The sequence below is a fragment of the Chenopodium quinoa genome, unplaced genomic scaffold, assembly GCF_001683475.1.
Source record: "Chenopodium quinoa cultivar QQ74 unplaced genomic scaffold, ASM168347v1, whole genome shotgun sequence".
Taxonomy (NCBI): Eukaryota; Viridiplantae; Streptophyta; class Magnoliopsida; order Caryophyllales; family Amaranthaceae; genus Chenopodium; species Chenopodium quinoa.
Window position 1 is genome coordinate 6,642,952 of NW_018742329.1, and position 25,076 is coordinate 6,668,027.

General features: G+C 31.0%; 3 protein-coding genes and 1 pseudogene across 4 annotated transcripts; 3 read left to right on the plus strand and 1 right to left on the minus strand.

Annotated features, from left to right (window-relative positions):
- Positions 1-49: 49 nt before the first annotated feature.
- Positions 50-9,893, minus strand: LOC110691094. 2 transcript variants are annotated; one of them, XM_021868034.1, is made up of 12 exons: positions 9,378-9,893; positions 6,979-7,117; positions 6,452-6,519; positions 5,733-5,803; positions 5,406-5,651; positions 3,172-3,335; positions 2,401-2,456; positions 2,262-2,314; positions 1,346-1,514; positions 1,087-1,184; positions 882-994; positions 50-353 (listed from the first exon to the last, which is right to left on the minus strand). In XM_021868034.1, exons 1-11 carry the CDS (start codon positions 9,571-9,573, stop codon positions 893-895), a joined length of 1,362 nt encoding a protein of 453 aa, XP_021723726.1. In that variant the 5' UTR covers positions 9,574-9,893; the 3' UTR covers positions 50-353; positions 882-892. The 2 variants fall into 2 exon arrangements, with proteins under 2 accessions (XP_021723726.1, XP_021723720.1); XM_021868028.1 differs by having other exon boundaries at positions 9,366-9,893.
- A 1,389-nt stretch (positions 9,894-11,282) lies between these two features.
- Positions 11,283-11,989, plus strand: LOC110692112 (14-3-3 protein 8-like). The gene is made up of 2 exons (XM_021869102.1): positions 11,283-11,355; positions 11,676-11,989. Exons 1-2 carry the CDS (start codon positions 11,283-11,285, stop codon positions 11,987-11,989), a joined length of 387 nt encoding a protein of 128 aa, XP_021724794.1.
- Positions 11,990-12,031: 42 nt separating this feature from the next.
- LOC110691119 (14-3-3-like protein GF14 kappa) lies at positions 12,032-13,412 on the plus strand. The gene is made up of 3 exons (XM_021868051.1): positions 12,032-12,225; positions 12,917-13,026; positions 13,121-13,412. Exons 1-3 carry the CDS (start codon positions 12,160-12,162, stop codon positions 13,275-13,277), a joined length of 333 nt encoding a protein of 110 aa, XP_021723743.1. The 5' UTR covers positions 12,032-12,159; the 3' UTR covers positions 13,278-13,412.
- A 3,410-nt stretch (positions 13,413-16,822) lies between these two features.
- Positions 16,823-20,253, plus strand: LOC110692120 (annotated as a pseudogene).
- The last annotated feature ends 4,823 nt before the right edge of the window (positions 20,254-25,076 follow it).

Consider the following 25,076-nt stretch of genomic DNA (forward strand, 5'->3'; position numbering starts at 1 on the left):
GTAGTATCACCTAGCGTTGAAAGTAATTATAATGGCAATCGGCTGCCAATTGAGCTAAAATATTGCAGCCTTTACATAAATGTCAACCAGTAATAAACAATATACATCCATAATTCACAATTGCCTAATCAAGGCAATCAAATAATTGTATGACAAGTAGGCATTCCACGACGAAGGAAAATGTGGATCACTAAGAATATATTGGGAGAGGGGAAGACATAACCAAGCATTCTTCCTATGTTTCCCAGAGGATTTTACATTAGGGGGGTCAACAACAATCGTATAGGTACATTTTAGGCTCAAAGACGTTAAAAAACTAGCACCGTAGCTCACGTGTTACTGCATACATTGACCTGCAAGAGCCAGAGAGTGATTGTTAATTGGATAGCTCATGTTCTGAGCTAAAATTTCCCTAACACCCAGACATTCACAGGCTTATGGAAAGATATTATCTCATAATCGGCTTGTGATACCAACGGTGAATTTCATCATATGGTTGAATGCAAACAGGGACTTAAGCACACAAAATTACAAATGCAAATAACACGGATTAGAGCAAGAGTAGCACCAAAATTACTCGTTATGTTATCAAACTTTCTTCTGGGGATAAGAGGTGTGATTAGAACCAGAGAAAAGGAGACAATATCCATAGAATACCATGAACCTCACTTTGCAACTCGGCAATTTACACAGATGTAGTAGGCCTAGTAACCAACAAGCTAAATGCAAAACACTTAAGGTAAGAAATAAACTATAGAAAAGGACGCAAGTCTACATGGACCTACTTCTAATTAGCATCCATGCGGTTTAAGTAAGAAATCCCATATTCCCACTATATTATTGGTCTTGAGTCAGCTTTGAAGGGCATTTAGAGTACTTACAATTCCCAGTGCTATAAGTTGGCCGTGAGATATGAAGATTCTTGCTGCTTCAGGCTGTCAGCAACATGTTTTACAACACCAGTACCAGCATTGTGAAACCATTCGTTTTTTACCTGAACAAAACAATAGGAAATTGTAACACAGCAGAAACAGGAAGAGGTCACCAAACATACATGATCAAAATTGAAGTAATTGATGCTTGTACATGTATATTGTTATGAGCAAAGAAGGGCCACACTGCGGAATGAAAGCTAACATCAACTTTCTTCCATCCCACTCTCTGTAAGCCACGTATCATTTCCTCTGCAGAGACAAACAGACTACTCATACATATTAATGTACACAAACATTTACAACTATGAATGCATAATCCAATACGAAATTTTCATCAATGAATACAATTGATTTAATAAAAGATGATATAAGTTACCCCTTTCAAGCAAATATAATTGCCACTGGTTTACCTTCCACAAGTTCATGGTATTCAACTGTATTTTGAGTGCTAGGTTCAGTCTGTGCAGCCTCCTTTGCTTTGGCAACTTCTGGAGCAAATTGGGGACCCTCAGACGAAACTGGGGGGCAATACTCAACATCTACAACATGCTTGTAGCCATCCAAAGATCGCTGAGGAGGCTGGAAAAGTAAAAACAGTACACCGAAGTTGAACCAGGGGAAAAGGACAATGAATACAAGCAAGCAGCTAGATGTTAAGTGAAAAATTAATTGGACACATACAATCTACACATCTCACTGACCAAAATAAGTTGAGCGTACATCTCTCTTGTAAGTAAACAAATGGAAAGAACCATTTAAAAAAAAAATAATTATTTTCTATGAGCAGCCAAAGGCAACTGCTATGATGGCACGTGGGCCTGGGCCGTGCACGGGCCAACCTTTTAAAAATTTCGACCCGGCTTGGCACGGCATGAAACCATGGGCCGAGCCATGGGTCGGCCCTAACTAAACCCAAAGCACGTGGGCCCAACATGGCCCAGAGCCATCTTTAGCTGTATATGGTTGGTCAACATTTTGTCATTTTATCCAAGGTTCAAACACTATCTTCCATTTACATACTATCCCTGTTCACAAAATCAATAGATATATAATGATCTCTGGCAATTACAATCTAGTAGACAGAAGCACAGAACATAAAGTCACAGAATTAAATGTTGCAGGGACTAATAAAGCGACAAAAGAAACATAATCTTGTACCCAAGTTCCCGAAACATATACCATAATAGTTGCAAACTTCCAGGCTAAACGCCAAAGTTTAGTAGCTATATAAAAAACTTAGTGATTTCCAGGTTTGCAAGTCATGACAAGATCATATGTAAGAGTAAAAAAGTTCAAGAAAGAACAGAAATAAACACATTAAATTACCTTGGGAAGTTCATCTTCTCTCCTAACTGAAGATGTGCGCCAGCCAACCATATCTAGAAAACGTTAAGGAAATTTGCCTTATCAAAGAAAGAGAGACAGCACAGTTTAATAATTTTATAAAATACTTGTAGTAGGATACGATCAAAAGACACATTTGCATATAGAATGCGACATTTAAATGCACCAAGGGCAGATCTGCAAGATAGATGAAGGAAGTTAGAAAGATATTGCTAGTTTGACAAAAGGCAAGATCAAACATTATTTTATATTATTTTTTAATATTTACAAAGTAAAATTTTGCCCAAGTACACAAGAAATATTGAGATTTAACCATAATTGGAAGGATCCTGATTGGAATTTTCATTGACATATTAATTCCCCTTGAAAAGGAAATATTTGGATTAAAAGCATTAGAATATTTAAGGACAAATTCATCACCTTGTTCAAGAAATTTTCTAACTCCCATTTTCTCGCGTACAAAAATAAAGTAGCTGATAGTCTCCCCAATATCAAAAAAATAAAATCAATATACATAACACTTAAGAATTATATATTTTTTTTCATTAATCTTTTTTTGAGATTAATCTCAGGTGTTCTTTTTACCCCTCCTATAAAAGGAAGAATTGACTCATATTGGAGCAGTTACAATTAATTAGTGTCCTCATCAATATTATTATCTTCTTTTTAAATTCTAAACCAAAAAATAGTACTTGAATCATAATTGTACCTGAATTAAACATGTAAATATAAAGGTGTTAAAGCCTCAAAATAATAGGACACATTAGTTGCTTTTGTTGTCAAACCTAGTTGATTTCAACATTTCAATCATGATGTGTCATCTCATGTCCAAATAAAAAGTATAGAATAAATCACAACAGTTGCATGGAATTCTTCCAGCATTTTAACTTACATAAATTTACCGTCTTCACAATCTGTTGCCATCTTCAGAAGAAGTGGGGGTCTATTTGGTTTACCATCAGTAAGAAAGAGCTGACTACCAGTTCGACCAACAAAAACTGATGCAAAAGATGGGGCAAGTTTCTCCAAGAAATGAAGTCCCAAAAGGAATGGCAGCTGAAATAAATAATGAGAGAATTACATAGTTCAATTCCAAGGACATATAATAAGTATAACATAATTAGATAGTCAGCTTTTTTTTTTTGGTGTTTAGAGAGCCACAAGGGCGGGTGATGAGTATCGATCCCAAGATCACCTGGAATCGGGAGGGGAGTTCTATTTACTTGAGCTATCCCTCACTCAGATAGTCAGCTAATAAAACTACCTGTTAGCATTTGCAGCACTTATTATTTACACCACCGTTATTTACAGTGCGGGTAAAAAGGGAAACATTAATTAACACCAAGATTCACATGTTAAAGAGCAGATTGGAAGTAATGAATTTTTTGGAGGTATATTTCCATTCAACAATATATTATCAGATTGCAACTCAATCATGTTGAAATGTTGAATAAACAAAACCGAGCAAGATAACATACAAAGAGCAAGTGAATGCTTACACGAAGACCTATACAAGGACTTAAGGCCGCAACATGATCTTTTACATGGACTTAATTAAAATGTATCCATGTTAACACCTAGAATTCAATATTAATTTCTGAACAAGCAGTTTATTTGGTACGGGGTATATGAAAATAAGTACAGAAATGTACAATATGAAAAAAGAACAGAAATGTACTATATGAAAACAATTCAAATTCACAAGTCTATTCATATGTTAATATATTACTGACATATGCTTCCTTGGTTCCAGTTTTCTTCAAAACACTTACCTTTGGTTATTCCAGCTGTATCTCTATTTTTTTTTAATTTTTTTTAGCACTCCTGTGTATATACTGGTCCTTGCTAATACATAAAATAGAATACTTTTAAAATGCAAAGGTCGTTCACCACATATGCATTTTTACTCTTTTTTCAGGTTCCTTCCCTTCAGCCTTCACGTACCTGTTTCATCACATATGCATCTTTAAGTCTCTTGGAGAGCTGCTGACCATTAGTTTCTAATAAAGGTGTACGTGTCCCATTAAATACTATCATTTATTCAGTTTTCTTCCCTTTCATCTTCACGTTCCTGATTAATCACATAAGCAAATTTAAGACAATATTCAACTCTCTTGCTGGTCAGTAGTGTTAAAAAAAGGTGCGTTTGGATTGTCTGAGAAGGCCTCGACAACTTAAGACAGTATTTAAGTCTACTTCTGATTGATAATCTCTAGGAGAGGTGTAGTTTTGGCTGTCTGAGAGGGCCTCTATAGACCTCTTCTAGACTAAAAGAGTCATATGTGATAAATGGTCCATAAGGCAATTTTCCCTATCCCTACCTTATAATAAATTTGAGATAACTCTTATGAATAATGTTTGGACAATTATACCCTCTTAAATGTTTATTTACTTATTTGACCTCATTAACATTAATTGCCTCTTTTTTTAACTATTAAGAATAGTGTGCAGATATATAATACCCTTGAAAAATAGTTGTTTGCGTTTTTTCCCTCATTAATGCTACCAACAACTATAGGTCTATAGTTGTGGCATAAGACCAAACCGGAAGAGCTCTCTGGATATGGTTAGCTATGGCGTGCACATCACGCGCGTTAGCCGTCCTAGTATTATGAAAATAATCATACTAGCCACACTAATCCCTAAAGAGCTCAAAAGTAATTACAAGGATAGATTTCAGCCATGCAATTAACATATTCTCAAACACACACATCATGTATCCTCTGCCTCCTATTCATGGAAATGTACCAAAGCAATCGATGCCTTCCATTAAAGTATGGAAAACATCTCTGCCATTGCAGACATGAGATTTGTACTTTGCTCCCGCCCTCCTCACCCCTTACAATAAAAAATGACAAGCAATTTATAACAATATGATAGTGTATCGAAGACTCTTTTATGCAATTAGCATTTGTTTTCTAATTCAATATCTATCCAAGGCAAGCAATGTCCCTACAGCATAAGCAACTTTCTTAATGATATGCTTGCCACACATTCAGCCTTCACATGAAATTGAATCTATGCAGTAAAACGAACTACAGCATAAGCTGTTAAGGAACTATCAAAAACATGAACATATGATACAGAACAGAAATACAAAATTGGCTAGCTTTCAAGAGGACTGACCTGATTCCTCCCTCTTACTCCAAGATGTGGACTAGCTAGTGTAATAAAATTTATAGGTTCCAATCCAGCTATTAAACCATGCTTTGTGGAGAGGCCTGCTATTGAAGCATCATTTAGATCTCCATCACCCAAGTTATTTGGTGTGTAAAGGACAGCAACAGCATATCGAGCAAACAAGCCACCAAGAGAATGGGCTAAAAAGGAAATTTTCTTTAGACTCTCTGTCCTGTGTACAATTTGTCTGACCTGTTAAGCATAGTGAACTAGTTTCAAGGAAAATATTTATGAAAAACTACAAACATAGAAAGAGATGTATTCAAAGCTCACCTCCTCAGCCAAACGTTTCCCAGCCCCATCAATACCGCCAAAGGTTTTAGTGAAGGTATTTGATGAACTTGCTGAAGATATTAGAAAGAGAAAGAGCAGTTTAAGCATTCGAACTAAAAATAATAAATAATAACAAATTGACTCCAAAAAACAAACTATTTGACCACAGCACCTATAAAAAATTATCGGAGATTTGTTTAAATGAAAATTTTAATATCGAAGATTGCTCCATAAAACAGTGCAAAATAAAATCAGAGAACACGTTGGACAAAGGATGACAACACTGAAGCGACTAGGGTATTACAGACGCACAAAGCATGTTTTTTTAACAGCAAACGACTACTTAATATTATTTGACAAACTGAAGTGGCACATCACATTCTAATTAAAGTAATTCTCTTCATATTTGCATCCTAGCAGATCCTTCTAGTACTTTAAAACATAGTATTCTGTAAATCCCAACATAGAAATGATACAATCACAAGGTCAAGCAATGCAGTAGGGTATATCAAATATAATATTTGTGCTATGCCTAATTAAAATTGTACCTGCAATACACCTAGCCAAGATGCACATATAGCAACTATCCCAAAACTAGAAGAGAGTAAAGATTTAAGAGGCTCTTCACAGTTCACAATAAAGTACACTTCAACCAAAAAAAAGTCAAAAAATAAATAAAATAAAGTGGCATACTAGGTAATAGAAGTAGATAAACACACCATAAATCAAGAAATTTCTTCCCAATCGCTTCTTCAATTCTGCTTCAAAATATGTCCAATCACTTGGGCTGTTCTAAGAACAAAAGTAGAACGTCATCCTAAGGGGTTGGTAGCTAAGCTAAAATTATATCATGAATCATATAAAAAAAAAAATTCCCACAATATAACAAATTTGTAGTTCTAGGAAACTAGATTAAGGAACACATTCACATTCTTGATTGCTAAGCCGCACCACAAGGGTAAAAGTAAAACATTATCTAAGCATGAACTTCTTGATCAGTAAGACAGTAGAATCAGAGTCAAGCATACGTGTATGTCATACCTAATGAATGTAAGAATCATAGAAAAATTATCTATTTGCATAGAAACCTTTTTTTTTTAAGAATATTTTTATAGAAACCTAAAAAAGTAGCAAATTGTCACATTATTGAGACTTAAGTACAGATGCCCACAGTTTTAAAAAAAAAAAGTCAAAACCGCAAAGTTTAAACCTCCTTAAATATTTAAAAGATTTTAATAACATATACCTAGCCATGATGCCATGGACAAGCACAAGAAGATGATCAGGCCCGCGTTCTCCATTGACTATTGAAGACGGTTTATTTCCAGCTGTAGTACTCATTGCATGAGACTCAAACCTTTGATTTTGCCAGCTATCATTCACCCCTGAAAACATAATCTTTATCAATAGGCCAAAGCTTTGAAGACCAAGGAGACAAAGAGGATAAGGTTTATTACAGTTAATTTCAACTTCATGATTTTATAAGATGAGCAATTCCAGCATTTAGATACAGATCTAAACATGCAAAATAAATGATCTCTGAGTTGATTTAACAATTATCTCTGAGCTTCCATCACAGATTTACAGACATCAGTATTATCATCAATAGCTGCTATTCTCTCTTAATAGGAGTGCAGATTCATTACAAAAAAAAGTAAAACCAATATCAACATCCCAAGTTTAAAAATATAAAGACTAGAGCTAAAGAACTCGAAGAACATCAAGCATAACAAGGATCTAACTGTATCAAAATACATGCTTTATATGCTTGACTTGATCAAAATATGCTTTATCTTCCCCTTTTTACTCAGTGGAAATGCATCAATCCTGAAAAATCTTTCGTAGCAAGATAGCAACACTTAAAAATATGATGCTTCCCCCTCATACATGAGATAAAATCCACTACAAAATAGTAATCTGATACTCAACAAAGGCTAGATTTCTAATTTGGTAGAGAATCACAAAAGGAAAATGATGTTAGTGGAATTCAACCTAGGTCTTGAGAACCACATCCCTAGACTTTAACCAACAAAGCCAGTTGGCATTCATTAGTTTAGGGTAAGATGCTCATAACAATCATACTTCACAATTCACACTCCACTACCACAAGGGTAGAACAAATGTACAATCAACAGTTTCTTCATAAAAATCTCTTGAAAATACCTCCTTTGGCAGCAGCCTTCCCTCTTTGCCTCTCATTCTGGCAACATAAAAAAAGTCATATTTTAAGCACCAAAGAGATTAAGAGACAACCCAAACTCTGCTTCTCCAAGCAACTGCAACCCAGAAAAGTTTCCAATTTCTCAAGTTACTACTATAGACGACATCCATTAGACTAAATTAAAAAGAAAAAAAAAAAGGGTTCAACACATAATGTCTTGAAGGGGACACAATATGTACAAAACAGCCAATGAGGAGATAAGCAACTGAGAACATTTGAACCAACTATACATGATAAGAACGCGAATTACTTGATCTACAAATGAACAGACCTAAACCAGGCCTCAGCCCCCTTTTTAAAACAACTTCTTTCTAAGCATAAAGGACCGGCAAAGAAAGACAAGTAGATCACTCTCTAGCTTCTCTAGCTATCTCGTACACAACGAATTCCAAGAAACCAGAGACATTAAACGGTATCTTCATATTCAAATAAGAACCTAGTATATGTCATTCCATAACAATCATTATCTTCTTTGTACATTTCATGTATAAATATAAATCTTCTCTTTCAGTGGAACAAAAGAGACAATATCACACGCAAAGCTTTTGGCACAACCACACAAACCTTAAACCCACATGCCATTATTACAATAGAATATGCATAATACTAACTTCTTAAGTAATTCCATATATAATACTACGTATATAAGAACATATCCCACCGAAACCTCTACATAAATTAATTAACTAGAACTTCATACTGCAAACTGTCAACCATCAGATTATGCTCTCTAAATTCCACTTAATCAATCCACCCTTAACCTTTCTAAATATACAAACATACAAATAAAGTACAACTAACACAATACCTACCCCATGTTCTTTAATACTCCTCTCATATTTTTATCTATGCTATCAGCCAATAAAATTTCTATATACGACACTTCACGGAATTGCATCGTTTGGCATCGCAATACCCTCATGTTTTCCTCAAATCACCGGCAAAAGCTTCGAAAAACAGGACCACTACCAGCTGCCCTTACAGAATAAGAGATAAATAAAGATCAATCAGCTTTGAAATACGATCAATAATTCCCAGCATCTGTATACCCAAACTTCTTAGCTCTGACAGCTAGTTGACCTTAAGATAATAACCAAAAGTTTCCCACTATAAACTCCAACAATGGCAATCATAATTCATAAGTTTCAAGCAATTGTAATTCCTATTTCTCGAAATCAGCCAAAACCCAAAATTCAATTTCCCACCTCAATTCCCTCAAATTCGTTCAATCAAAAACCCCCCTTCATTTTTCTACCTACATTTTGCAATTTCAATACGATAAACACATAGAATAATCACCCAATTGCAAATCCAAATTCAAATTCAATAATATGATCAACAATAAACAAAACCCAAATCAAAAATTCAATAAAAGTAACACTAAATTAAAAAAAAAAAAAAATGACAATTACCGGAGAAATTACATGAACTATTCGACGAACAATGCGAAGATGAAGACGATGACGAAGACGAAGACGACAACGATGAAGATGACGAAGAAGGAAGAGAACCACCACCACCAAGTCTAAGAGAGAAAACAGGAGAACTAACACAATTGTTGCGCGCGTATAATAAACTCACCGACGCAACAGCAGCTGATGCTGAAGGTGATGCTGCCATGTATATAATCTATCTTCAAAAAATCAATCTTTAATTCTTATTTTTGTTGGGTATCCCAGAATAGATAATAATCGAATATTATAATATAAATTAATGCATTTTTAATCATAAAAAAATGGGATTTCTTTGAAAATACGAAATGTCCATACTTTTTGGAAATGGGTATGAAATGGGAAGATTAAATAATGGGTGGGTTTAATTTTGCAGTCATAATGTGGATAATTCTGGGTTTTTCTCTCTCTTTAAAGAAGCGGATTTGGTGGGGAAAGTGCACAGGAAGAGGAGTTGAGTTTTTTTTTTTTTTTTTTTGGAGTTAATGGAGAGATAGTACTATAGTAGTGGATAGATTTGGGGTGTTGCAGTTGGATTTTTTTAGCAGGATAATTTGTGGTTCTTTGGGTAGTTGATGGCTTTTCATTCGCTGGTTGACTGTGTCCAATTAATTAATATTACGTTTTTTTTGAGTTGGTAAGAAAAAGGGTTTTATTGAATCGGAATCTCTCACATGTTAACTTGGTTCGAATTAGCAAGTTAGCTCATTTGAGGATGAGGATGAGTGAATTCTCACTTTAAAGTAATTCTAGTAGAGTTTGATCCCACTACATTTAATTATAAGATGCTAGTTGGACCTTTTACTCACCTCGGAGCAACGCGTATACTTTTTCAATAGATCAAATGTATGTCTTTATTTTGTGGTATGTGGAGTAACATGTATGGTTAAGAAATTAAGTTGAACTATTTAGAAGAACATGTTTCTTTCGATTAAGAGGACTCATCCAGACCTGTACGTGGTCAATGGATTGCAAAAATAAAGGTGTATTTAAGCTGCAATAAATTAAATGTAAAATACTTTGGCTAAATTAGTTTAAAAAAAATTTTAAAAAAAAAAACCCTAAATGTAAAATACTTCGGCTAAATTGGTTCAATTCATGCTCTATATCCCATTCATTGATTGGTTAGGAGATCAAGACCATATTTATAATCTATTCTTTTTACTCTTTGTTATAGTAATTTAGAATTATGTTATTTTATGAATAATAAGCCTTAGAGATCAAGAGATAACAAATTGGTAACAAATTGATGGTAATTATTTAATTAGATGTAGTGTATATTTTAATTTTTGAATCCGTCCTACCACATATAGTGTTGAAAAAAGGTAACAAATTGGTGGTAATGGATACCTAACTCTAAGTAATGGTAATAGTTTGATAATAAAAACGGTTTATTATTCCACTTACACCTCTTAAAAACATTGTAATAAACATGCTCTAAAATTTACTTAAAATCAACACATGTCAACTAAACCGAAAATTTCCAAATACATTACATTGATCTATTGAAGTAGTATGTTTTCTAAAATACGTCTATTGAAGTATTATGTTTCCCAAAATTAAAATACTTGTAGATATTTACGATTTTTATCTCAAAAATTACAAGACCTAGTCAACAAGACTACGTATCCTACAAGTAACACAATTTCTACCTTATCTAGGCAATATGCATAGACAATTTCTACCTTATCTAGGCATAGACTACACTTTCCTAAGATAAGTAAATAATCAAGATTATTTTTTCATGAAAAAATAGCTATATATATATCAGAATTACCGTGCCTTTTCTTTCACTTTGCAAATCTTCCTCATACACTGCCTCAATACATTCAAAACCTTAACCTACGAGTACTTCCAATTCTCTTGATCTCTCCTCTCATGGCTTCTTCGAGCGAACGTTACGACATCATCTTCCTCGCTAAGCTTGCCGCCCAAGCCGAACGCTATGATGGTATGTTCTAACTCGTCACTTTCAATTCTTTCACGTATGTAGGAGTTTCAACAATATTATACTACTTACATAATCTTTTACTATTTTTTGTAATTTCAAAGTGTATGTTGAGAAAAATAGTATTATTAATTTATAATGTATAATCTTGTTAATACAGTATATATCAATTAAAACTTTATATCACTTTAATTTACGTACTTAACAATATTTATTGTTGTTTTAGAATATTTATTATATACTCTACCAAGTAGATGTGCATTGTTAAGCATGAACTAGACTATTAAAATATAACTAATGATTTCATATCTTAAATTTTACAGATATGATCGATACAATGAAGAAATTGGTGAAATTTAACATTGATTTAACAGTCGAAGAGCGTAATCTCCTTTCAACGGCATACAAGAAAGTGACCGAGCCAAAGAGAGAATCATGGAAACTTCTCTCAATAACTGAGAAGGAGGAGGATACAATATACAAAAACGAAACGTACATGAAGTGTATTCAAGATTATCGTAATATAGTCGAGTCGGACCTTGCTAACATTTGCTATGACGTTATAAGCCTAATTGACGATCATCTCCTTCCTTTTGCGTCTAGCACTGAATCCTACGTCTTTTACTTAAAGATGTGAGTATAATTTTAAAGAATTTTATCTTTTACTTCGGATTAAACTTGATTAAGTCTTTTAGCAATTAATTTATTGGGTATTATTATTTATTCATTATTTCATTGAGTTAAAGAGTTGGTTTGTTTACTTAACGGAGAGCTATGTGATGCAGGAAAGCGGATTATTGCCGATATATGGCCGAAATCAAAACTGGTGATGAAAAATCATTAGTCGCGGAAGAGTCGTTAAAAACATATAAGGTAAATAAATGCTCGATTTTATTTCTATTACTCCATTTTGTGTTCTTGCAATTTTTTGTGTATACTTAGGCCCTGTTTGATTCACCTTAAAAAAAAAAATATTAAGTAAAAATAATTTCAGTTCAGTAAAAATAAGTTCAGTTTAGTAAAATTAATTTCAGTTCAGTAAAAATAATTTCAGTTCAGTAAAAATAAGTTCAGTTCAGTAAAATTCAGTTTTATTAAAGAAGAATTATAATAGAAAATCAGTAAAAATAATTTAAGTTCAGTAAAAATAAGTTCAGTTCAGTAAAAATAAGTTCAGTTCAGTAAAAATAATTTCAGTTCAGCAAAATTAAGGTGAATCAAACAGGGTCCTAGTTAAATTCATGGATTTTAATTTGCTATATTTCTAAGTACCGTTTTAATTTATCTTCCTTTCATATAAACTCTCAGCTATATATATATATATATATATATATATATATATATATATATTATCTTTCTTATCTATATACGGAACATATAGAATATGAATATTACTATGTTGCATTTTGTTAGAATTGTATACATGTGGTTTTCTAATTATGTGATTAGCCAAATTGAAGTTAAAAGTGTTTGTCGTTAACTTTGTTGTTAATATTATTTTGTATACCATTTGATTTTCTTTTTCGTTTTACAAGTAAATAATTGCAATTAAATTTTATTGTAGAAAGCAATGGACGTAGCAGTGGTTCAATTTTCACCTATTCATCCAACCCGCTTAGGCTTGGCATTAAATATTGCTGTTTTTTACTACGAGGTTTCAAATTCTTATCAAAGGTACTTACATAATAAATTTATAATCTTACAATTTCGCTATGATTATTATTATAATTGCATTGTTACTTACTTGTATGTATTTTTTCCTTTTTAGGGCATATCAGTTGGCAAAGGAAACTTTTGAAGAGGCTATGTTAGAGTTGGATGGTTTAGGCGGCAGGGCTTACTCGAAAGACAGCAAGGTTATCCTGAATCTTTTGAGGGATAACCTTACACTATGGAAGGCCGAGAATGATGAAAGCAACCTTTGAAACATACACTTCATATTCATGAAAGAAACATGTGATTTTATAATGCATGAAAGAAACATGTGAAACAAATAGCTAAGCTTGTTCAGAATAATATGTTAAACATCTCTGATTTTATAATACGAAGTATGTATTGACTAGTTGAACACATGTATATATTTTAATAGTGCTTTGTTTAGAAAATAAATTATAATTGAGTTTGAATTTGAGTCGAATTTATGAAAATCATGATTAAAGTTGGATTACAAGTCTAATTATAAATTAAGCACAAGACAAGTTTTGCAGCATCCGATTCAAATCCTGCTTGTTTCTTCACTCACCAAGTCACCTCCTTTCCATCAAACTATCAAAGTAAACCAAGTAACTCTTATTTTTATCATTAACTCAAGGCTCACAAATATAGAAACAAGTAGTTCAAAAGAATTCTACTTTCTAAAAAACAAACCAAAGCCAAAGTTTTTTAAAGTTTCAATTTTATGGATCTTTTACCAAAATGGCTATTTTGACAAAAGTATTTACCAAAACGGCTAATTATAAAATTTAATTCCCAAACTAGCTAAAGTTATTGATTTGAAAGGATATTATTTATTTTTTATATTCCTTTGACCACGTTTGGTTCACTTTATTTTTTTTATTTGGTTTTATTTAAAAAGAATTAGATTTTTTTAAAATGTTGGTTTTATTAAAATTCTAATTCCATAGTTTAAAATATCCCATTAATTTGAACAATAACAATCAACATAATATATATGCAACAATTCTCAATTTTTAAAAAAATTATACAACATAAACAACCACGCACTCAAAAAAAAATGATCCAAACTTCCAGTCAACAAAAGAAAAAAAATATACAACTATTTTTTTTTAACACATAAAGATAGAAATAAATATATATAAGTTTGATTTATCATACACATTAAACAAAAAAAAATATTCATACTAGCCAACATAAACAAAGATTATACAATTAATTTAATAGACATGAAAAAGATGAACAATACCTTCTTTTTTTTTTTTGAATAGAAAAAAATGAACAATGCCTTAAAATCCCTTATCGTCGTATAAATTTGGGGTAATCTTGATAGAACAATAATACTTGAAATTCCAAATTTTTGTGATTGATATGATCAAGATGAAAAATTAGGGCTTTTAATTTAATATTTTTTATTGTAATTAGGGATCTGCGAGTCTGCGACTGTTTACATTCTTCGTAGTTTTGTATACTGCTTAAATTTTTCACCTTAAAAAAATATTTAAGGAAATAAAAATAATACAAAAAAAACAAAATTAAAAAAAAAAGAACCAAACTGATTCAAAGGAAATAAGAAACAGCCAAATTCCTTCCAAGTTAATAAATTAGTTAGTTTGAGAATTAAATTTTATAATTAGCCGTTTTGGTAAATTATTTTGTCAAACTAGCCGTTTTGATAAAATATCCCAATTTTATACTATGGCTTAGTTCTCATCTTAGTCATAATTAAGTCTCATAACAACAGAGCTAGAAAGAACTACATGTGCAACTTAAAAATGACCATTTACCCTTATAAGTTAAACATAACGTCATTAGGCACATGATTTTAGACCGGATAAGAAGCATCAAACCTTAGGAGTTAGGACAATGCACAACACAACAGTTTTTTACTACCATAATTTGTTTGTCAAAAAGTACCATGTCAAATAATTTCAAATGAAAAACCTGAAATCATGCTACCCCTCCGTCCCATAATACTTGGGATGTGAGTGGACACACAATTTATGAAAACTACAAGTTGTTCTATTTAAAACATTTGTTTATATATAAAAAAATCCTCTTTTGTATTTTTATATTACAAGTAGACCTTGGCAATCCTGACCCGACTCGTAACCCGAAAGTTGATCCGAAAATGACCCGAACCCGAACTAACCTAACCCAACCCGACCCCGACCCGAAATAGAGTTAACCCGAACATGACCCGATAACCCGAACTGACCCGACCCGATATTGACCCAAAACCCGAATTTGAACTGACCCGAAGTGACTCGACCCGATTTTAACCCAAATTAATTGACCAAAATCGACCCGATCCGTAGTGACCCGACCCGAATTGACCCGAATCCTAAGTGAATAGGGTGAAATAGTGAATTACTTAGGGCCTGTTCTCATACGTTGAAATTCAGTTTAGTTCAGTTCAGTTTAGTTCAGGTCAGTTCAACTCAGTCAGCTCCTAATTTCCTTCTCTTATAAAATATTCATTTTACTTCAGTTCAGTTCAGTTAGTTCATTTTAGCAGAGTTCAGTCAATGAGAACATATCCTTAGTTTAGGGCTTCTTTATTTCCTACGTAATAGGTACTCATGATTTATTTTTTTTTACGATTTTTTTTTATTTTTACAACTATTTTTTTAAGTGAATTTATTTTGGTGACCCGACACAAACTTGACCCGAATTGACTCGATTCAAATTTAACCAGACCCAAAAATTAATCTTAAAAATTAACCCGACCCGAACAGACCCGACTCGAATTGACACGACTCAAACTTGACCTGACCCGAACTTGACCCTACCCGAACTTGACCCGAAGTGCTGACTAGATTTTGACCCGAAACCCGAATCAACCCGACTCGACCTGAACATTTGCTGACCTGAACTTGATTCGACCCGAACCCGACCTGAATGACCTGTTTGCCAGGTCTAATTACAAGTAAATAACAAGCGGTCGTGATGGGAGTGGGGTGGGTAAGGAGAGAGAATGTGAGATAATACTTTTTTTTTATTAGTCTATATTTAGTAACGTGTCAAGCATTATGGGACAAATAAAAATGAGAACTGTTTAAATATCATGAGACGGAGAGAGTACATTAAACTACTCCGTATTTAAGTAGCTTAGCATGTTTCCTAAAACAAAAATAATACTCGTAGATATTTAGGATTTTTTTTTAAAAAAAAAAAAAAAAAAAAAAAAAAAACCACGACTACGTATTTATTTACGAAAACTCCCTCCGTGTTTTTTTAAGTGATACATTTTTCATTTTCGGTCGTTTTTTTTAAGTGATACATTTCCTTTTTTGGCAAAACAATACATTAAAATATTATATCTCTCTCCTCTCATGGCCCCCACCCAAACCCATTACTACTTTTTTATTATATCTTTCCTCTCACATTCATTACTTTTCAATAAACTATTAACCCCACTATCTTTCTTTAACAATTTTTTAATACTCCGCTACCCCACTTACCTCTTATTTTATTTAAGTCAATTAAATTGCCTAAAATTATGTGCCGATCAATATGTATCACTTAAAAAAACACGGAAAGAGTATTTATTTTTTTCGTAGATAGTTAGGATTTATCCTACAAGCAACACAACTTCTAACTTCTTTTTTTAATATATATTTTAGGAAAACACGACTTCTAAGTTCTAATTATGGTAGACATAAGCTATACTTTTCTAAAATATAGAAACTTGAAGAAGCATGGGTACACCTTAGAAACTTGAATACCTTAGGGGTATAGCTTAGAAAAACCCAATAAAATACTAATTAATTATATTTTCTATGTGAAAAAAAAAAGCTATATATACCATATTACCGTGCGTTATTTTTCACTTTTCAATTCTTCCTCCTACATTTTACCTCAAAATATTCAAACCCTTTCATAACTTTCATTCACGAGTATCCCAATTCTCTTGATATCTCCTCCAATGGCTTCTTCGAGCGAACGTTACGACATCATCTTCCTCGCTAAGCTTGCCGTCCAAGCCGAACGCTATGATGGTATGTTCTTCCTCATCGCTTTCTTTCACGTACTAGTTTCAACTCACAAAAGCTTCAATTTTAGTTGGATTTGAGTTCCTTACATACTTCTACGTTCTTTAAAAAAAAACACAACATTCTACAATATTACACTTCTTCAGTGTCTTAAAAGTAATAAAAAATTAAAAATTAAAAATCACTTCTTACCTAATCTTTGACTATTTTTTGTGACTTCAAATTTAGTTTATGTTAAAAAAAATTAGTATTATCATGTGAAATCTTGTTAATACATCTTAGATATAACAACTTTATAATATCACGTTATTATTGTTTTAGGATATTTATGATGTACTCTACTACAAAAGTTGTGCATTATTAAGCATGAAACTATTAAAATACAACTAATGATTTCATATCTAAAATTTGCAGATATGATCGACGCAATGAAGAAATTGGTGAAGTTTAACATCGATTTAACAGCCGAAGACTGAACAAAAGGAAAATACAATATACAAAGACGAGACATACATGAAGTGTATTCAAGATTATCGTAATGTAGTCGAGTCGGACCTTGCTAACATTTGCTACGAAGTTATAGAACTTATTGAGGACCATCTCCTTCCTTTCGCGTCTAGTGTCGAATCCTTCGTCTTTTACTTAAAAATGTGAGTAATAACTTAAAGAGTATTTTGCATATTATTAATTTAATCAAGTCTTTTTAACAATTACTCCGTAATTTATTGGGTATTATTATTCTTTATTCTTTAAGTTAAGAGTTGGTTCGTTTAATTAACGAAGAGCTATGTGATGCAGGAAAGCAGATTATTACCGATATATGGCCGAAATCAAAACTGGTGATGCAAAATCATTAGTTGCTGAAGAGTCGTTGAGAACATATAAGGTATATATTTGCTCGATTCTTATTACTTCTTTTTTGGTTCTTGCATTTTTTTGGTGCGTACTTAGTTAAATTCATGTATTTTAATTGTGTTTTTAAAAAAAAAATCACGAATTTTACATGTAAAAAAAAAAAAAATAAAGAACCATGAATTTTAATTTGCTATATTTTTAAAGTGCTGTTTTTAATTTATCTTTCTTTCATACATAAATTCTTGCCTATATATTTAGATTTATCTTTCCTGTCTATATATATATACTCAGTATGTATAGAATATATTTATTCAAAATATATATATATATATATATATATATATATATATATATACAAAGCTAAACTTTTAGCCAGACGACGAGATAGCGACACTTGGCGCTCCAACTTTTCGCCAAGTGTTGCGCCACGTAGGATAAAGTTATATAGAATTCAATTTGTATGATAAAAAAATTAATTTAGAATTCTATTTTCAATCAAATTTGGATATAATTTTAGGATAAAATTGTTAATTTAGAGTTTTATTTTCGATAAAGTGCCAATATTTCATATGTACAAATTAAATTATAGTTTTATTAAAAAAAAATTATTACACTCATAAATTATCATATAAATTTATTTGTTGTATCATAGTATTTTTTTGGAGTGAAGGAATTAGCTCAAAATGCACCACATCCATTATTTATAATATATTCTAATCAATTAAAACAATATACTTTACAATCTAGAGTCATTTCGGACAGGGTCATTATTTCAGGTTACGGGTCAAGAAATGTTTTTCACCAATGTTATTATAGTCATTACATGTCTACTATATAGTTTAAATCATCACAAAAACACATCAATTCCTAACTAATTTTGTATCAATGATATGTTTTAAAATTTGACATATAGATTAAAAATTTATCTTAAAATTCAATAAACAACTCGGGCATCGCACGGGTACAAAAATAGTATATATATATATATATATATATATATATATATATATATATAGGGAAAGGCTCTCGTGAGAACTCCTTCTATATGTGAGAATTTTTCTTATGTGAGAACACTCTTTATGTTCTAAATTTTTACTCGTATGTTCTTAAGTTTAAATCTGATGTTCTAAAATTTTCCTAAGGTGTTCTAAATTAAATCAAATGTTCTAATTTAGTACTCACATGTTCTAAATCAGAAATTAGTTAAGTTTGATTTCATAAATTTTAAATAACTTGTTCCAAAATTTTAACATATATGTTCTAAATTTTAAAACGTGTGGTCTAAGTTTTTTAATTATATGTTCCGGATTTTAAAGCGTATGTTCTATTTTTTTTTACTCGTATGTTCTAAATTTTTTACTCAAACTTTTTATATTCTATATCAATTTGTTCTAAAATTTTATTCACATGTTCATAATTTTAAATCAGATGTTCTAAATTTTTAAATTTCTAATCACTTGTTCTAATTCTTAAATAAGATGTTCTAAACATATTACATGTTCTAAATTATTACTCATATGTTCAAAATTTTAATTTGAGTCACATGTTCCAAATTTTAACTCGTATGTTCTAAATTTTTACTCACATGTTCTAAATTTTAGATCAGTTCTCATGTAAGTATGAATTCTCACATATGGACCTATTCTCACCGGATCCCTCCCCTATATATATATATATATATATATATATATATATATATATATATAGAGAGAGAGAGAGAGAGAGAGAGAGAGAGAGAGAGAGAGAGAGAGAGAGAGAGAGAGAGAGAGAGAGAGAGAGAGAGAGAGAGCGCTAGAATATGAATGTTACTAACGTTGCATTTTTTTAGAATATTAATATTATTACTGACTAGAGTACTGGACTACGTATATGTGTGGATTTCAAATTATGTGATTAGCCGAATTGAAGTTAAAAGTGTTTCTCATTATCTTTGTGGTTAATATTATTTTGTGAATCATTTGATTTTTTTTTTTTCATTTTTACAAGTGAATAATTGCAATTAAATTTTGTTGTAGGAAGCAATGACCCTAGCAGTGGTTAATTTTTCACCCATTCATCCAACACGCTTAGGCTTGGCATTAAATTTTGCCGTTTTTTACTTTGAAGTTTCAAATTCTTATCAAAGGTATTTACATAATAAATTTATAATCTTACAACTTCTTTATGATCTGATATAATTGCATTGTTACTTACTTGTACGTAATTTTTATATTTTAGGGCAAATCATTTGGCGAAGAAAGCTTTTGTAGAGGCAATGTTAGAGTTGGATGGTTTAGGCGGCAAGGCTTCCTTGTTGAAAGACAGTAAAGTTATCCTGAATCTTTTGAGGGATAACCTTACTCTATGGAAGGGCGAGAATGATGAAAGAAACCTTTGAAGCATTCATGACTATTTGAAACATTTATTTTTTATTTTATTTTGAAAAGTGAAACATTTGATTTGTATTACAATACAATAATAATATTTGAATTTGAAATATCTCTAATTTCATTTTATATATTTATATAAAGAAAAGTGCCATCATCAATTGATTAAAAGTTAAGAATGGAATATTTTGATGACCAAGTATTTGTTAAAAAGAGTAGTCTAGAAAAATCTAAAAAGTAATGATATGTTGTTATGAAAATATTGTGTGGATATCCATTATGCTCTTTATATGTTTCCACAATATTCTAAATTTAGGGTTTATTCTTATCTAAGCAAACCCTACTTATAATATTCTATGTATATATATACCCCTATCATATGGAATAATATGAACAGATATATTATCTATCAATCTCTCTTATATTTCTCTTTATTTTACAACACGTTATTAGCACCAATAAAGCTCTAATCAATATGTAAATTTTATTGTTGATTTCTTAGATTAATGATTAATTCGTTGTATACTGAATGCGCTAAATTATACTATTATTATCTTGTTGTGTCGCATCTTGGGAAGAAATTAGAAGGAGATTAATCTTGATCATGGGTTTTGATCTTTTAATAATGAAATTACACATTCCAAGAATGTCATATCATTCCATCCTCATTAATTAATTTGGGACTAGTACAAGGAGTCTCACGGTATTAATAATTTGGTTACAAAGAACTACTCGTATTATTTCTCGATTGCATTGGTTTGTTTATCTTGACTCATCTTTCTCATCTATCCATAATATAATAGATTAGCCTTAATCAAGGGCTATACTTTATTTTCTTTTCATTGACGTTTTCATGAGTTACAGGCTAGCAAATGACGTTGATAACATGAAGTTGACGATAAGGCTGGTTTTTATGGTGGGAAAGGTTTTGATATCAGGAAAATTCATTCTCAACTATCCTGTTATTGTTAATTTTAAACCTTTACATAATATGTTTATATTGTTTCCCAAATTTTCGTATTTTTATTATTCCTAGAGTTCAATGAGCAATTTGGGAATAGTTGGATTTGATGCAGAAAATAACTAGTTAGTAGTTTTGTTTTTACTATGAGTTTTAGTTAGTTTGAATCTAAAAGGTATTTAGAATTATTATTGGTGTTAATTTTATGAACTTATGGTTTTCATGAACTTGTATTACCTATATTTGCTAGATTTTGGTATTACTTTTCCTATCCGTAGTAAATGAGTTTGGTTATTTCTCTATGCTTCATAACAAATATGAATGGTTTGATTTAGCAATTATTTACCCATATAATTTGTTTGTGAAATCCTATGTCTAATGCCTTGAATGTTTGTACGAAATAAGCTTAAGGCACATGTGAAACTATTTATAATTTATGTATTGAATTATGTTTTTATATTTCAAGTATGATATGAAACATGTGGTTTTCCACTAACGTGAACGTGTTAAATTTTGGTTGCTTATGTGCTTGTTTCTATTTTCTAATTAAGCTTTATCAGGCAATATATTAATTTTAATTTGGCTAGTATAGTTCAGTGGATCGAATAAGGTATGTTTTGATTAAAGCTCGAACTGATTATGTCATGTTTTATTTTTACCTTCTCTTTCTGAAAAATGTAGATGGATTGGTATATATTCTCGTACATATAGACTTGAAGTTCTTTAATTAATTAAATATATAGAAAAAAGTGTGTTATGAGTTCAAGTAATTAAACATGACATTGTGAGAAACTATACATAATCAACGTTTTATTATGCCCATAAATATAAAAGGTTTTTTTTTTTTTTTTAAGATGAATGTAATTGGGCATGAGGAACATGATAAGTGTTCTATAAGTATAATTTTATATAAGCATGTTTTTGCTAAAATGAACACTTTACTTGATACATGACATTGCCAAAAGAATTTATGGCTTAAAAGTTGCAAGGATTTTAAAGGTTGTTGCATTGATTCATTCCATACCCCCATTTGCAAGGATTAGGGGGAGATTGTATGTAACCCTTGCATATAAATAATAAAATATATTGATATTCAGTTTAATACATACAATAACTTAAATATCAACGATTTATTTAATAGAAGTGACCACATGTTCATTAAATATTTTGAAATGATACCATCCTGAAGATGGATATAAACAAATGACATTTATCATATACTAGTTGTAAATGCTCTAATTTAAAATTGATGTCCTAAGAGTACAACATCAATTGTTGATGTACCTATAGCATGCTTGAAGCGTGATAAATCAATAGGTTCTAAAGATAATTAAGTATCTTTGAAAAGGAAAGGAGTCACTATTGACAATGACAAATTTGAGGAAGTGGTAAATATCATTACATTTCTAGAAGAAATCACTTTTAGTAAAGTTCATATGTTTCATGATTATATAAAAGACTCCAGAAGAGTATGAAATATCCAACAAGATTAACATGTATCAAGTTTATAGTTTAAACTCCAGTAGAGTATGAGTAATTATTGGATAAAATATTAATTGATTGTCTTGCCAATTGTATAAAGAAACACATGTTAGTGTTCTAAAATGTATCATGGCCATGCATATAGTAAGTTTAATAAAGTGATCACTAGTGTTGAAAACTGATCAGAGTTCAAATTTAGAGAAGTGATTGGATGTGATAATTAAATTAGGCCATCCGGGTTTAATAATAATTACTTGTAATGGAAACCTAAAGTTTCATTTGATAATGTGCTGACGCTTTCTCAATGTTAAATATATAAAATGAATTGAATGGAAAGACGTAACATTGAGATAGAGTTATATTTGGATTGTGAGTTATAATAATTTGTATTGATGAAAATTTCAAGATTTAATATGTTTTGATTTTTTTTATATAAAGGAGTAATGGTTGACCAGATGTTCACCAAAATAACTTATATATTATTGTCAACAATCAAGTGATCAGAATCTCACCAAATACACTATTTAAGTCTTCAACGATCTAGAAGATCGTCACCTACTAGAATTACAAGCAAGTGATTTATGCTTGTATAACAATTCTTTTGATTGGGGCTATTATATGTCAGCACATATTAAATTGGAGAAGAAAGAAAAACGTACAACTGTACAAAATATGTCTTACCATTGACATTGATCTCCAGAAGAGAAAATATTATTGAAAATTTAATAATAATTACACATGAAATATAAAGTTAATGAATAAATGATTCTTCATCGAAATTGTTCTCCAGAAGAGATAAATTTTGATTGTGATCCTCCTAATGAAATGAATTTTAATGCAAATTTATATACTAAGTTGGTATAGAATTAGACGCCCCTATAAAAGAGATATATTACCAATTTAGGGGGAGAAGAAATAGCAAAAGTTGGGAAAATCAAAATAAATAAATAAATAAATAATATATATTATCCCTATAATGGTAGTTTGAAAAGTTATATATATGCCAACTTTTGTATATATATTATCAAGATATGTTGCACATTTATGATTTGATTTGTATTCAGTTATGACTCATGTTGCATAGCGTTGAAGATACATTTTGGTCATATTAATTATGTGTATACATTGAGATAAAATCTTGCCAATTGTACTTGAATCACTACACCTGAAGTGTAGGTTGTATATGATCGGTTCCAAAATAAAGATATGTTTAATAGATATGATATTTGGCAAGATAGTGCAGTTGACACTAATAGTGTAATAGTATATAAATACCATAGTATGAAATACCCTAAAAGTGGTATAGATATCTGAATTATTATAATAGATGGCCTATGATATAAGAAAAATTATGATGGTACCAATGAGAAATGTATTCAAATATCATAGTAAAATAGCATGCGGAATGTAAGTTAAAGGAATTTTATGATACTGGTACATAATGAACCGATGAATAATATGCATATGCATAATGGAATGGACTAATAAGTAAGGGATCTGAAATATATGTACATTTTGATGTCGACATAATGATAATGATCATAAGTTTATCATGGATCCGAAGTCCAAGAAATATGGATTTTTAAATCCACACTGTACAGTGTCTTGCACCATTTTGAGTCTTATATTCATGTGCATGTGAGTCATAGGTTAATGGTTTATTGCATATGTAGGAAATTAGATGCATTACTCATTGTATAATTTGTTTAATATGTTATCATGTTTTATATCTCATATTGCATGGATTAATTTCTTACAATGTGGTGTATGTGAATGTTCATTCAAAGTATAGTAAGACATATTTACAATTTTGATGAAAATTAGAAAGAGATATTTATATTCCAATTGGCTTACAAATTGTAATGAAATTATTGATGACACCTATTTAATTGCACGTTATGAATCATGTAAGAAGAGTTCCCGAAGAACTTATATATGATGTATTTAAATATCCAGCCTTACAAAGTTTATCTCTAGAATAATGCAATTACTATCAAACTCTTGAAAAGTCTATGTAAATACATCATTGACATCTCAACCTGAAGTTTGAGCATATAAGAGTTAGTGAGATTTACAATTTGTATTCGCAGAAAAATTATCGTGTAGTTAATTACGAAACTTCTAAAGAAACGGGATACTTATGCGTGAGACTGTTTTATCATGGTCCAGAAGAACCATGATCAATGTATATAATTACATGTGCTATATTATTATTTCATACAAGATTGAAAAATCAACATTAATAATATCATGGGTTGCCATATTTATTAAGGAATGTTTAATCAAATTATAATGATCATCAATTTCGATTATTCATGACCTCCAGAAGAAGGCATAAGTATAATAGTTAAGGCAACTTTGAACAGAGATTTTGAATGAAATGTGGACAAA